The sequence below is a fragment of the Strix uralensis genome, chromosome 8, assembly GCF_047716275.1.
Source record: "Strix uralensis isolate ZFMK-TIS-50842 chromosome 8, bStrUra1, whole genome shotgun sequence".
Taxonomy (NCBI): Eukaryota; Metazoa; Chordata; class Aves; order Strigiformes; family Strigidae; genus Strix; species Strix uralensis.
Genome location: NC_133979.1, coordinates 9,315,182 through 9,329,981, shown reverse-complemented (window position 1 = coordinate 9,329,981; position 14,800 = coordinate 9,315,182). Strand labels below are relative to the sequence as shown.

Here is a 14,800-nt window from a genome sequence, read left to right as displayed (position 1 = left end):
CTTTTGGCAGATAAGATCAGTATCTGACAATATATGGCCACTATCAATAAACAGTCAGGGCTGTGTCCCTACATACCAGCGGTATATTAAAGACTGATGGTACCTACTGGTTCACGGTCAAGATTATAGGGGGCAGGGAAAAAACAGGAAGGGATTGGTAAGAAATTTTTTTTTATTATTTTTTTTAAACAGGAGGGCACCATCAGTCTTGAGGTTTCTTTGCAGTACCAGGCATTTAAACAGCAGAGAGTTATTTTCCACAAAGCCAGAAGACAACAAAGAGGAGTACAATCCCTTCACATGCTCATCTTCTCTCACTTTTTTTATTTTTTTAAATTTAAAATAGCAGATCAATGCAAAATTAAGATCACTTAATGCTTGTCATTTCCAAACGGCTTGGGTTATCTCTCAATCTTCAGCATTCTCATTTTGGGTGTAATACTGGGCAGCACTGAGGGATGCATCACTTTCTAGGCTATGCAAAGCTGCAATTAAGGAAAATCCTCAAGTACATGAGAAACCGCAGTTTTGATTGGCTGAGTTACCATAACTTACTGATAATTCAAATCACTCGAGTATTATTCAGTGTTTTCTTCTCCCTGCTTTTTTCATCTCTTGACAAGTTTACAAAGAAAAGAATGGAGCAGAGCTTAGCTGCATTACATCCAATATGCTGCCTACACAAACGCCAGAGAAGCTAAATGAACCCCAGAACATATGGCACTCTGCTGACAGAGCTCAGAAACTGGTTCTGCATGAGCAACAAGGAACATCTTGAAACGCACAAGACATATGTGTTTTAGGAAGAAGATTGAAGTGTTTCATAATAAAACAGGACAAAGTGAAATACAAGTGCTGTATAAAATTTTAATTAAAAACTGGTTTTACCCCTCAACGTGAATATACAATATGTTTCCCAGATGGATTTCATATTTAAGTATTACCCAAACCAACAACGAAAATGAGACAAATAAAGCCTTCAAAAATGGCACAGAGGCTAAAATGTATGTAAACACTAGATGACTGTGGTGAAAACAAGGCAGGCAGGGAAAGCAACCTCTCAGCAAACGTTTACTACTGGAGTACTGAATGAAACAGTTCCTACAACTATAGCCTTAGTAACAACACAATTAGCTAAACATTCAAAAATTCAAGTCAGTGTAACAATACAAATAGGAGTATTAGAATTCACCACTGTTCAGTGATGTAAACGGTGCTTCTGACACTTATTAAGTTTCACAGGTTGTTTTACACACTGATAATTCATGGCATGCCACGCATCAAACCACTTTCAAAGTCTACCCCTGCTTTCAGCCTCCCACCCCCACTCCGTGTGAAGCTCTGTTCATTTTATAGCATCAAGCCCTACAGGGCTACGCAAACGCCTGACCGCAGAACAAAATTTTTGTGCTGTATCCTCAGGATCAGTAAATTCTTACGAACAAAGAGGGATGTTGTTTTGCAACAGACACCTCCTTTCCCTGAAGAGGTGAGAAGGCGGCTCAGATCACCACTTCTCAGACTGCAGAGAGTTCTTGGCTAGGTCAGAAGCAATCACCCAGAATTGAATGGAAAGACACATGAAGAAAAAGCACAATCTCCACATTGATCAAGCAAAGAGAAAGATTACAGTTCCTTTATGTTGCCATCCAGACAAATTATCACTGCACTTCAGAGAATTTCTCACTGAAGACAAACAGGGAACAAACTGCACGTCTTTGGCAAGCCAACACTGATAACAAAAGGAGCTACAGCCTCATCTTTTAAGGGCTTTGGTCGATGATGTTTTGAATTCCATGGAGAAAGCAGTAGAATCCAATGCAATCAATGGGGCTTGTGCTTAATCGTTCACTGTGTAACAGAAACAGGAATATTAGGTATTCTTGATCACTTCCCACAACACTCGTTTATTTGTTGAAACTGAAAGGAACTGGGCAAAGACCAGTTCTCTGCTGCTACCAGAGACCATCACCTAAACCAGACATGGTTTCTGTCAGTGAGGTAGATCATTAAGATCATCCACAGAAGTGCTGTTCTCTCATAGCGTCAATTGTTTCCACTGGAACCAAGACGCTACAATTCATTGATTTGAAAGTTTCCCCAAATTCCTTGACTGCTAAACAAATCTCTTGAGATACTCTCAGCATCTCGGTAATGATCACTCCACAACCACTGAACTAACATCATGGCAGGCCTTCCTATGACCCAGAGACTCCACATTGCAAGATTTATACAGTTAAGTGACCACTGCTAAAAGGCTAAGAATTTTGTTGCATAGTTCAGTGTTTCAGAAAACACTTTCAAGCTTAAAAATTAAGAAGAGCAGAATTATATAATAAGATATTCCTTGTACACGGACTGAAAAGGCAGAGATTCCTTCCAACTGACTTTCTCTACAAACCTACGGCACACCACACAAACTTCTCCACTGTCAAGTTGCACACACCACTGCATCCCTTGCTCCTGGGGAGAAGATGCGATAGATGTTAATAGTGCTGATTAGTACACATAGCAGACAGCACTAAGACATCAGGATGACCAAAAAAAAAAAAGTATTAAAAAAAAAGATATCATGAGAGCAATCAGTATAAGTATGATGAACCCAGATCAGGCAGGAGACAGAAGCTGAGTAGGATACCAACTGTAAAGATTAGCTCCTAAAAGCACATGTAGTAAAGCAGTTCATTATCTTTTTCAGCCGTCTCTTAGATTTAATAGATTTCTATCTTGATAAGATTAAGACTTGCTTAATAATTGTCTGATTAAAATATAATAAACCTGGGAAAATTAAAATAAAGCCTTTTTAGTAACCTGGAGATGAGATGGGACTTTTCAGCCAGGCTTCTAAAAAATAATTTCTGTAATGTTCACCTCAGGATCCCAAAGCACTTCACAGTCATTTAATTAAGCTTCAACAGAGCACAAACTCCCCATTTTACAGCTGAGGTAACAATGAGAGGGAGTTTGGAAAAGGCTGTTTAATACTGAGCAGAGCTAAATGTTCTGTTATTTTGCCCAAAAAATGGATTCCCAACACCTATAGGTAGATTTCTTTCTCCCCTCACCATTTTGGCAGCCTCCAAAGTGATAATAAAACTCAAATATGTGATGCACAATCTAAAGAACAGCCCTCATCATCTTCCAAGCTGCTCAGATTTGGAGTATAAACACTGCTGCCCATCTATCTTACAAAGCTGCTCCTAGCTGTTCCCATTACTCTAGCCATCCCTATGCCTCTGGGCCCCAGTGGACCCATTTAAGCTTCCCTTCTTCTAGTTTAAAACTTAGATAAGGCAAATCATTAAAGACTTTGACATTTTTGCCTTTAATCCACAACAGGTCAATGACTGAGTGATTTCCAAAGCAACTACTAGTGAGCAAAGGATTTGCATTTCTACTGAACACAGGCAGGCAGTTTGTCTAAAGCCACCCCAAGATCCTAAACTATACCAAGTTATTTGTAGGAAAGAGGGAAGGGAGCAAGTAGGAAGCAGACTCTGACTTATTAAATGGAAGTGATTACAATATTACACTGATTGCACACTGCAAGCAACACTGGATGCTGAACAGCATTTGGTGAGAATACTCATGGGTTACAATAACTTGGGGAAGGCAAGAGAAAGAGACATACTCTACAGAAAAAACACTTAATTTACTCTTAATCTAGCCCATTATTTCTAGATTGGAGTAGGCAGCTTTCCTTTAGGAGGTAAAATGACGGGGGTGGAATTATGCCATCCCACTGTCACTAACAGACCACTTTGTGGATGGCAAAAGATAAGGAATGAGCACAGAAAATGCTATTTAAAGCTCCACTCAGGAACCTAGAAATTTGCATTTGATAGAAGGGATTTAAATTGTATTAGAAGGCAAGGTGCACTAAACAATTACAGTTTATTACTATGTTGGTTCACTGCCTGAACCTATACTTATCACATACTGCAGTAGCAAAGGAGCAGCAGTGCTCGGTGCACTGGAGCTGTATGCATATTAATAGGAGGGTTAGCTGAGCAAACAGGGAAGGGGCCAAATGCTTCTGAAAACAAAGTGGTTTGCAGATTTTATGGACAGATCGGAGTAATTTGGGACTTAAGTCACATTTCAGAGAAAAGTTTTCCATTAACCAAACGGCATTTTCAGCACAGTGCTTGGAAGAGAACGCTCTTTGCTGTATCACAGCATATAAGCTGCAGAATGACTCTGACCCAAGAGAGAAACACATATCCTGCAGCAGCTGATTCAGAAAGACATTATACACACCATCTCCCCTCGCAGCTGGAGCAGGGCCAAAGACACTCGTAGTCTATCTGCTTCATTTGTTGTTATGCTGCATATGAAGGTTACAGTGCGACTATTCATACCGGTCAAAATTCAATATATGACACTTCTTTTTTTTTTTCTCCCATCCAGTTTTCACCTTTGATGAAAAATTTTTCATCTTTGATGAAAATCTGAAGGTTGTTATATTACCATATGCTTCCTTTCTTTAGCTGGGGGAATAAAACAGATACACCCCGTCATTCCTCTGGACCCCTCGAAAACATTACCCTGTCTTTTCACAGTGGCCTCCAACCTTACTCATCCCCTCCTTGTGCCTTGAGTTCATGGCAACTAGGGTCCTTACTCATCCATACAAAAACCCAACGCCTCAGCATTCAGACCTTCTCACACACTGAACAAACAGGGACCAACATCTGCAATGCTGGATTGCTGGGGAGGGAAAAATCAAACAGTACTTCTGTCACAGAACCAGATTAGGACAAAGGGGAGCAGCCAACCTTCAGAAGACTGTAACTTTTACCAAACTGTGACACTGGGGAGGGAAAACACAGAGAATATTGAATGAAAACTGTGGGATACCATGAGAACACTAAATCTTATGACTTAAAACACATACAGGAAACTGCAGCAACCTTCAGATTCCAGTAGATACATTTTAAACCAAAAGCTTGGAAGTACCTCTCAGAATGTGCCCTGCTTGTTAAGGATCCATTTGAATATACCTACTTTCCTGAACAGCAGGGAGGAAGAACTATTTCTTTATGGACTAATATGGGGCCACAGGAACAGGCTAACGAATGAATACCAGGTACTAGTAGCACAATACTCCATGGCCACCATGCCTTCAGTGGCACAGCTTGGGTAAGTTTGACTTTTCACTTCTGCAAAAAAAGCGTACTGCTACTTCACAGAGTGACTCAACACTTATCCATAGCATAAGACTGTGCTACTAATGCCCTTTGAAAGCACTAATGTGCTAAATGGCATCAGGGACAGGAAGTTACCAGTGTTAACCCACTTCAACTGGTTTAACAGTTACAAGCAATAGAAATGTCTATATGCAAGACACTTCCTCTGAGAGTCCTCTTTCCTGAAACAGAAGCACACAGCCTTTCAACGTGCCTCCCCACTAGCATAATTGCTCACCAACTGCTTTCTCAAATCAATTATGTTGTCTCAGCATTAAAGGATGGAAGGCAGAGTAGACCAACTTTTTGTTTATCTAGGCATGCTGGCAGGTTACAGTCATATGTTCTGCCATCTGTACTGCTAGCTTTATCCTTTATCCAATCATAACAGGTAAAATGGCACTGGTGTAACTGAATCTGTTCGCTCAGTCAGGGAAGGAGCCAGAACAGGCATTTGTTTTTTCCCCCCCATTTTGAAAGGAAGCAGGAGATGGACACTCTTGCCCTTTTAAAACATTCTGCTTTTCAGTAGATGGGCAATTTGCCCCGGTCTGCTAATGTGGGATCTGTTCAATGCAAGGCTGAAAAGGTTCCATCCCCAGGGAAAGCATCAAACTGCTGATGAACATTTGGTGGCCTTTAGCAAAAACGATGCGATTTCTGCCAACAGGATCCCAGCAGACCAGGAAGGACAGGCTCCAAATTAGGTGGGATTGTGATGCAGGAACTTCAGACGGCCTGTACGGGGTATATGAGGAGCTTGCTGACTAGCTCCAGTCTTTTCCCCTCTGCGCTCCTTTCTTATTCATATTTTTCAAAATTACAAGTATACTGGCAAATGTCATGGCTGCATTCAAGACAACCTGGAAACTTTCAAATGCACAGGGTGTGTGAAGATGACCTTTCTTTTGATACAAAGGCTGCTGGGCTGGGTGGGTTTCTTTTAAAATTTGACAGTATTAGAAAAGTTGTGACTAAAGGTGGTTGCAACTACTTTGAAAGCATGTCTATAGGTCAGTATCAGTTTCTGCCCTTCTCAAAAATAAACAATCCAAAGGCAATTTTCTAGAAAACAATTCCCTTTGTCCCAGATAAGACGCTTTTAAATCAACACTCACGTTCACCTTCCTCTTTAGACCCCCTCTCTGAACACTAGGACATATTGCTCCTTCAACCAATTCTGTTTATGTTACTAAATAGCTTTAATTATTTAATAAGAATTGGCTGCAGCTGAAACCTGAGTTACGTCAGACAGGAGTGTCCAGCAGACCTATTAGTCTTCAAATGACTAACTTTTCATAGTCTCAAAGGAGCAACAACATCGTGCTTAACCGTGAAGGGGCTTAGCTGCTGGGGTTTTTGCGGGGGCGAGGAGGGGGAATGGGAGGTGTGAGGCAGGGGAGCAGGGGGATATTAATAGTTCCCTTTTGGCAACACAGGCCAAAACCCTGTATCTCCAAAACCCGGCCCAACCATAATGCCACCTTAAAAACAGAGCACAAGTATTTGTTACATAAAAATAAGTTTCATTACAAATATGAACACTGTGTACTGTGCATTTCCAGGTGAACTACTATCAGGAGTGTGTTTTTTGGTCTGAAACAGTGCCAGAAGCTTTTCGGTACATGTTTCTGTATATTTTCTCGAGACTCTCTTCAAAGATCACTCTGTGAGGCTTCCCCTTGTATACAGCTGCACGACTAGACCAATATTCACCATTATCCAAGTGAACAGTAGTCTTCTGATGCACTGGTGAACTGTCAACAGAAAGAAGATAAGAAATAATGATCAAATCAAGATAAGGAAGAGGAATCAGAAGCACAAAACCAGCAGAAATCCAAATGTAGAGCTGCTAATCACAGATTACCTTTCACGAATTGATAAAAAACCTGCACTGGAGCTACTTCTAAGAAATGGGAGCCCCACGTTATTCATTCACGCAAATTCTCCCCCACTTATCTGAGTGCACCTGATAATACCTCCCAAATAGAAAGAGAATTAATTTTCAAAGAGCATGCAGTAATTTTGCTGTATTTTGATAGGTAGTGTGACTAGGCACTAAGCCTACGCAACAGCAACACAGTAGGATTTTTGTGTCCTTTGAAGGTCAAAATGTAACCACAAGCAGCTATTTCAATATGAAGACAATCTATCAGAGGTATATTAAATTACTGTGGTTGCAGCTGCAAAGTGCTCTATCAGAAGCATCTTGGATTAAGTATTCTACCAAATACAAATACATTATGATATAGTGGCAATCGAGTGTTCCTTCCCCACCCCATCTTCTGTGTCACTGTTGTAATACTAAACACAAATACAGTCTCATATTTCAGTTGCTTTCAGAAATTATTTCCTGGATCTATGAAGTGAAATTTATTCTCTGAAAATCATTACAAAACACTGACAAATCTGAAGTGTGTATATCTAAACTTTAGGACTATTTGCCTTCTCTTGAAACTTTCAAAACAAAGGCTTATGTCATATAATGAAATGAGACATTTTTCTGTAACAAAGCATGAGAGAAGTAGCTCAAAACTCATAAGCAAAAAATGACTACTGAGGTGACATTTTTCACATCAGCTCAGAGACTTAGGCACTTAAGACACTTAAAAATTAGGATTGAGTTATCTTCAGCCTTTTGTGAATGTTCGCAGTCTGGGAAATGAAACTGGAGATGTGAAGCTTACAGTGACCATCTTCACTTAGGAAATGGATTACATTTCACAGAGAAGCTTTACATTTTCTTATATAAACAGCATTTAATCAATCTACTGTGGTCAAACCAGTATTTAAAACTTTGTCTTCCAGTTAATATCAGTAAACACCTGTGACAAAATTTAAAGAAACCTTATGTCAAAGGACTCACAAATATACTTCTAGCTAGGTGCATCAAAACACAAGATTTTCACTTTAAGAAAGGAAAATGGTGAGAGAAGATGAAGAAGATGTAGGATCAGTTTTCTAAATTCACATTTCTAAGCTTCCACTGTCCCATGGAAAGCAAAAGAAGGAATAGCTTTTTGCTTTTAGATTTCTTACATTCAAATACTAGGGCAATGCCAACCTATAGCACATAAAGAACAAGATCTCTATGTGGCTCCAATATTAAAAAGGGAAGAAAGCCACTTTCACACTTTTTCAAAAAAGCTCCAACATGTAAAGTCAGTCAACAGCATGAAGCAAATTTAAACCAGTTTATCATCCTGGAGAGGGTGAACTGCGCTTCACAGTTTGGACACAAAGAAACCAACCTACCAAACAGCAAAATCAATAGAAAAGTTATGCAGGCCTGTGTTAAATGTAGACAAGTCAATAACTCCTTTCTGCAGTCTGTGTTACCTCACTTCTGATGGAGAATTCTCAGGCCAACAAATAAGCATGGCACTAGGAGCAGCACTTGTAACTATACACAAACAGTTTGGACACTCTTTTCCTTGGAATCCCTTTCCTGCAGACAGCCTTGTGCTTGCCTTCTACTAAAAGTTTAATCTACACAGAGACACTCAAGATCTAACCACTTCAACTGCAGGAAAGACAAAAAACAACAGTAAGTTTCACAAGTTCCTTATTCTGGTACTTGACAAAGACTTAAAAAAAGACATAAGCTTCATTTTCCCTTCTTTTTTTGGAGGGGGTGTGTGTGTATGTACTTCCTTTAGCCAGTCCTTGCACATGAGATACTTAGCACTGGTGTGGACAAAGATACAGACAAGCTAGGGAAGAGTCCTCCTCCTGTCTCAACTGGAAACCAGCTGACAACCCGAGCTAAGCAATCTGGGAATTACACTCACAAATCATATTAACAGCAGGATTTCTGCACGCAACTCCCTGCTCTGAAATACCTGTCATATGCTTTTGTTCCCTCATACATCTCCTTTAAGAGTCCCAGAAGTTCTTTTCTGAGTGAATCATATACTAAATATTTCAGAAAACACGGTCCTTTTCCTTACTCCCAGTGGTTTTCAATCATCTATCTACTTTACTGCCAACATTTGGTCGACAGTACCATGTCCTTCTATGAACTCTGTCTCTGTCCTTGTATGCTGTTTATGAGCACTGTGGCAAACACTCAGCAATCAGACTGTCCTCGAGTCCTTTTATGTCTTGCCCTTCAGTGAATGGGACTAGTGCCGCCAGCCTCTAAACCCAAGGAGCAGTCCTCTCCCAACTTGAGTACCATTTCATATCCCATCACTTCATGATTCTGTAGTATTAGGGTTTCTTTTTTCTTTTTTCACAGTCTGCAGTTTCAGCATCAATCTCAAAGTCCCAAAGCTGCCTCAGAACAAAAACTTGCCCTTTCTCTCTCACAAACACATCCTACACAATTTAATTGCAGCAACTGTCAGGACAAAGGATAAGGGAGCAAAAAGGCTACACACAGAATACAGGAGTGAGCACAGGTATAGAAATACTAACAACTTCAGTAGCAACTTCACATACATATGAAAATCTGACTAACTAGATCCCCTGCAGAGTGACTACAAATTACAGGAATTTTTAAAAAAGCCAATAAATCATAAATGAACGTTTCTGAGCTTACTAATTGCAAGTAGAAGTTCACTATTACACCCAAATTGAATTACCCTCCTTTCAGTGGTATACACTGGTGATTCAGGAAGCCTTTGTTACAAAATACTGCATCACATTTAATTATCAAAATAAAACCTTTTTTTCCTAATGTCAAGCACTCTCAAATTTAGCACCACAGTTCTAGGACTTCTCTCTTACTATAAAGAAAAGCAGAAAAGCTATGTAACCCAAAAAATGTTTTACATGAGTTTGTATCTTTCCTCCAGCAAGTACCTAAAATGTTGTACAAAATACTGTGTGCATACGTAGAGAACATCAATATTCATAACTTCTACTACAGAAGTTGTCAAAATCAGTTCAATTGGTGTCTTTTAAGTAGATGTTCAAATGAAACCCTAGTCATATATGTGAGGAGTACACAGAATAATTAACCGACTTAAACCAGGTTTTGAAGACCTCAGGTTTTCAAGATGTCTTCTGAAATATGGCATGCTGAATCACTAAACCATAGTATATATATTTGCTGTGTTTTTTTAAGATGCTTCTTTTTTCCAAATGTGTTTTGGAAAAGAAAGAACAAACCAACAAAACAGCCCCAAACCATATTACTAAATAAACTTCAGTTTATTTTTGCACTCCCATAGTTTTAAGAAAAAATAATCAATTGGTTATTTTTGAAGTGACATTTGCTCTCTGGTTGATAAAATCCAAAAACTACTGCCCAAATATAATTTTTATGACCAAGTCCAGTTCCAAAATCAGTGTTTTATTGAAGACTACACTGACACACTGCCAAACAGCATGAAAGGCATAATTATAGTTAACCGTATTTTGCTTTTAGGTGAAAAAGCTTGGTAGGACTAACTCCTACAGAAGCCTTTTCCCAGTGCAATATATGACATAGCTCAAAATAGGAAGAGAAATTTTTAGCTAAATTTAAAGGGCAATATCATGAGCAAGGCTGTTCTGTCTTGGTCAGAGAAAAACTCCATACCTGCTCTGCAGTTCACTCAGGGATAAGGGCGCTTTATGCAAAGATTCTCTTGTCTTAGTCAAGTCTCCTTTTGATGAGTTATTCTCATCCTAAAAAAACAGAAATCAAATTCTCATTATCTTGGTTTCTGATTACAATAATCTCATTTCAAAAATACTTTCTTTCAATTTAGTAGAAGACTATTAAAGTGCTTACATTTCTTAAGGGAGAAAGGGACAAAGTATGAGCCAAATGCCATTTATGAACACTTTTAATTAAGTTCAGTACAATTCAGCTAATAATTTTCAGGTAATAAACTGGAAAGAATTTCTAGACAGTGCAGATCTAGAGAACTATGCAGACAGCACAAGCTTCAATAATCTCCAACAAACACATTGGCAAAACACTATGAAACCTACTGCTCACTGTGTTACTTTTGTTTCTTGCAGAAAAGGGGAAAAAGAACCTAAAACTTCTTATTTATTAGCTTTTATACTGAGGTATCATCATTATCCATTGAATGCATTTTACCAGACAGAAGCATTCTACACATCTGAATACTTCGATTCCACATATAGGGCTGAGAAGATGATTACCCAACTTTAAAAAATATCTATGATACACTTAATGTCCCTTCAGTGGTATTCTCAGGAGTCGCTAGAAAGCAGTCTTACCTTCCAAATGCTATCTGGACATTAATTAACCCATATTTGCCCTCTTAGGTAAGTAAGAAACAAAACACCTCATGTGAAGGGAGCCAGCTGCTCACCTGAGACAGGCTGGTAGAAATTCCACCACACACAACCCGGTTTACTGTACTCTGAAGAGCAAAGACACTACTTAAGAGGTGATCACTTAGTATCACCTCTTTTTCACAACTTCAGCAGAAACCAATTGCTGTAAGGATTAGTAAAAAAAATCATCTTTCATGCTATAGAAGAAATAACTGGAAGAAAAGACAATAAATATAGTGGTAGATGTCAATAAGATGCAGAGCAAGCTAAATGGCAAGCGTATGGATGAGGAAAAACACAATTTATTGTGGTGAAATACAAGGTAATAAGTGTGTTTGTAAACAGGAAAACTCTCCTCCTTCAGCAGTCACAGACTACAAAGCACTGAAGAGGAAACGGGGTACAGTGGTAAATAAAACTGCAGCATTTGCCAGAGGCAAATTATGCTCTGGAAAGCAAAAAAGATGGAAACATTACGATATTGTCAGAACGTCACAGCAGAAAGCTACAGTGGACACCCTAAGGAATCTGTAGCAGAGCTCCAGTCACACTATTTTTACAGAGCACTATGGAAACGAAATTTTGGAAAACACAGCTGGATGCTTCTGGGAATAGTTATTTAGCATTAGGCTCTTTGGAATTAAACAGAGTAAGAGATACTTTTTAACCTTTCAAAGTTTGGAAGAGGATCCAGACTGGAGCCAAAATCTACTCACTACATTGCCAGTGCACTTGCTTTACTATTCCCTCACTTTCAAGATGACCCATTTAGCTCATCCATCCACTGCGTAACAACACAGCCTAGATTTTGGGCCATCTGGGGAAACACAACCAATCCTGTTGTATTTTACACTACTCACTGCAAGCAGAACTGATTGGTTTTTTTTTAAGCAGGTCAGTTGTTAGCACAGCTTTCACAAGGTAGCTGTACACAAACACCATGACATCCTCCCGTTCCTTTTGCGCTGTGGAAAAAAATGGACTGAGAAAAACATTCCTTTTCCAGCATTGTTCTGACCAGGTTGGTAATTAAAGGCTCAAAAATCTTACCCAATACCCCGATATCTCATTTTTTAGGGCAGAAACATGAGGTTTTCCAACAGGAGAGGAAATAGAAAAGCATAATCTCTGATCATTAATCCTTGTGAGTATTCAGCAAGTGTTCGATACTGGAAGTGACAAGGTACGCTAAAGGAAAGCCAACAGAAAGTACCATGCTTTAAGAATCTAACATCATGCTTGCAAATTTGTGTGTATTTGTGCAATATAGCTGCAACAAGTCAATACCAGCATATGCGTAAGTCATTTTAGAGTAGAATGTTTTAAATTATATAAGTAAAATAAGTAAATAAGAAGAAACTCATCGAATTCTCCTTTACCCATTATTATATTTAATAGTCTTTATGACTGTATGGAGAGACCGTGTAACCAGCCATCCAGCTCTCCTAACAAACTAGTAAATCTTTTATCGTAAAGCCATGGTCTACTGTTCAAGGAAAGTAGTCAAGGACCACTGCAGATAGTTCAGGCTGTGCAAACTTTCATTACATGTAGGTGATGGACCGTCATGAAATCCAATTTGTTATCTTAAGTTCATTGAAACATCAGAGAAGCATTTGACATGATTTGTACCTATTCTGGAGTGGCTGAAGCACAGAAAAATGTGATGGGCATCTTTTATTTGAGAGGCAGCAGCTCACAAGATCATAACGTTTGTATACAAACTCAGGGAGGTACAGCATGAACTAGATCAAACAGTCTTAGCATGCATGAGAAAAGGTTTTTCAGTTTAAAACAAAAATCACAACAACTAAGCTAAAAATGAAGATTGAACAGAAATGAGAAAATAATCAGATTAAGAGCGCCACACAGGCAAGACCAGGAGCTGCCCAGGATAGCTAAATTTGGGGAAATAAATAAATAAATAGATAAATAAATGGAGATTTCAGAGCTAAGACAGATGTTCTTCAGTACATCTTGCAGCAGTGGATTGAAAAAACCACCTTCACTTCTGCCCCTGCGCTCTGCCATGGGTTTACTGTAGTCAATACAGCCAGCACAGCTCACATGCCAGTGCACTAGTGTCACGCCTGCCCTTCCTGTGTTGAAGTGTGAGGTGGGGGGCCAGGGTGCTCTCACTCTTTACCATGCTTCCCACTGATACAATAAAATACGTCAGAGGGGAAAGATGGACAATTGGGGAAAGCAGTAACTTAAAATTGCAGCAACATTAAAAAGCAGATTTCTGTCAACACTCATTTTTCTAAGAGGAGAAACTGAAGCAAAAAAGATGTCTTTCTCCACTTTGAGAGACTCATGTCTCTTCTAACTGACCAATAACATTTGTATGTTAGACTGTCAGATAAAAATAACAATTTCATCAGAGCTCCTGATCTTAATCTTACCTACCTGTCATCATTACATCCTTTTATCTTAAGTTTCTCTTTTCTCATCTTACACTTAAAGACGCTAAGTTTTTGCAGATCAACAAACTTGTTATTCAGTTTCATAGAACTACAGAATCATAGAATGGTTTGGGTTGGAAGGGACCTTAAAGATCATCTAGTTCCAACCCCCCTGCCATGAGCAGGGACACCTTCCACTAGACCAGGTTGCCCAAAGCCCCGTCCAACCTGGCCTTGAACCCTTTCAGGGAGGGGGCAGCCACAGCTTCTCCAGGCAACCCGTGCCAGTGTCTCACCACCCTCACAGGGAAGAATGTCTTCCTTATAGCTAATCTAAACCTACCCTCTTTTGGTTTAAAGCCATAATCCCTCATCCTATCCCTACCCTCTCTGATAAAGAGTCTCTCCTCATCTTTCCTGTAGCCCCTAAGTACTGGAAGGCCACTCTAAGGTCTCCCTGGAGCCTTCTCTTCTCCAGCTGAACACCCCCAACTCTCTCAGCCTGTCCTCACAGGGGAGCTGCTCCAGCCCCCTGATCATCTTTGTGGCCTCCTCTAGACCCGCTCGAGCAGGTCCGTGTCCTTCTGATGTTGATGCCCCCAGAGCTGGACACAGCACTGCAGGGAGGGTCTCATGAAAGCAGAGCAGCGGAGGAGAATCCCCTCCCTTGACCTGCTGGCCACACTTCTCTTGATGCAGCCCAGGAGACGGTTGGCTTTCTGGGCTGTGAGCGCACATTGCTGGCTCACAGTCAGTTTTCCATCCGCTAGTACACCCCCAAGTCCTTCTCCGCAGGGCTGCTCTCAACCCACTCCTCGCCCAGTCTGTATTTGTGCTTGGGATTGCCCTGACCCATGGGCAGGACCTTGCCCTTGGCCTTGTTGAACTTCATGAGGTTTGCCCGGGCCCACCTCTTTGGCCCGTCCAGGTCCCTCTGGATGCCATCCCTTCCCTCCAGCGTGTCGG

The 14,800-nt window shown here is 40.1% G+C and overlaps 1 protein-coding gene across 4 annotated transcripts in view; it reads right to left on the bottom strand.

Moving 5' to 3' along the window:
- Positions 1–847: 847 nt before the first annotated feature.
- Positions 848–14,800, bottom strand: part of SPATA6 (spermatogenesis associated 6) — a 46,665-nt gene continuing 32,712 nt past the window's right edge. For all 4 annotated transcript variants that reach the window (XM_074876099.1, XM_074876102.1, XM_074876100.1 and 1 more), the window contains 2 exons: positions 10,717–10,805; positions 848–6,946 (listed from right to left, as the gene is read on the bottom strand). In XM_074876099.1, the coding sequence (XP_074732200.1) occupies positions 6,766–6,946; positions 10,717–10,805 (270 nt within the window). In that variant the 3' untranslated portion in view covers positions 848–6,765. The remainder of the gene's footprint in view (positions 6,947–10,716; positions 10,806–14,800) is intronic.